The sequence below is a fragment of the Gavialis gangeticus genome, unplaced genomic scaffold (genome assembly GCF_001723915.1).
Source record: "Gavialis gangeticus isolate Ggan-Ray unplaced genomic scaffold, GavGan_comp1, whole genome shotgun sequence".
Taxonomy (NCBI): domain Eukaryota; kingdom Metazoa; phylum Chordata; order Crocodylia; family Gavialidae; genus Gavialis; species Gavialis gangeticus.
Genome location: NW_017728993.1, coordinates 10,530,065 through 10,530,993, shown reverse-complemented (window position 1 = coordinate 10,530,993; position 929 = coordinate 10,530,065). Strand labels below are relative to the sequence as shown.

Below are 929 nucleotides of genomic sequence, written 5' to 3'. Positions count from 1 at the left end.
TCTAATGATTTGGTGATCTGATCATAGAAGGCCACCAGGGTGGTCTGTCAGGACCTGCCACTAATGATCCCATGTTGGTTGCCCCTAAGCATGACCTCGCTTCCTGGCCCCTTGTGGATATGTGCCAGAATAATTTTCTCAAAGAGCTTGCACAGGATCAAGGTAAGACTAACTGGCCTATAGTTTCCCGGGTCCTCCTTCTTCCCCTTTTTGAAGATGGGAATCATGTTGGCCCTCTTCCAGTCCTCTGGCACCACACCAGAGCACCATGAGTGCTTGTAAAGCTGTGCCAGGGCTCCTGCAATGACCTCAGTCAATTCCTTCAGTACTCTAGGGTGGAGATCGTCTGGACTGGCTGACTTGAATACATCCAGTCCCTCCAGAATTTCCCTAACTAGTTCCTCATTAACCCTTGGTCTAGGTGCGCCTCCCCTGGGGCCTAAGGGGGACCCAGCGGGGGGGTGACTGTTCCAGTCCCTGCTTAGGAAAATGGAGGCAAAGAAATCGTTAAACATGTTGGCTTTGTCGTCTGGTGTGACGACCAAATTTCTTAACGTGTCCTGCAGGGGCCCCACATTACCCGGAACCTTCTTTTTACCCCCTATGTATTTAAAGGACTTCTTGTTGTTCTTAATCCGGGAAGCTAGTCCCAGTTCCATCTCTGCCTTGGCCTTCCTGACTGCCCCCCTACATCCCCGAGCAACTGTCATGTCATAGCTATCAACGTCTGTAGCATAAAGGTATTCCGTGGTGATAGCAACAATTCCTCCCTCTGGGCACTCCAGTCTTGACTTCAAACCTTCCTGTATCTCAGGGGGCTCATCATTAATTGGTATAATCTTGAAAGAATAGGAAAGGAAGAGTAAAGTGTTTTCACTTATAATTAGAAGCCAAAACCAAAAAAAACCAGTGTTGCTCTTTTTTCCTAA

The 929-nt window shown here is 48.2% G+C and overlaps 1 protein-coding gene across 1 annotated transcript in view; it reads right to left on the bottom strand.

Annotated features, from left to right (window-relative positions):
• Positions 1-929, bottom strand: part of LOC109305295 (FRAS1-related extracellular matrix protein 1-like) — a 111,777-nt gene that overhangs the window by 70,444 nt on the left and 40,404 nt on the right. The window contains 1 exon segment of the mRNA XM_019528293.1: positions 707-839. Coding sequence (XP_019383838.1) covers positions 707-839 — 133 coding nt within the window.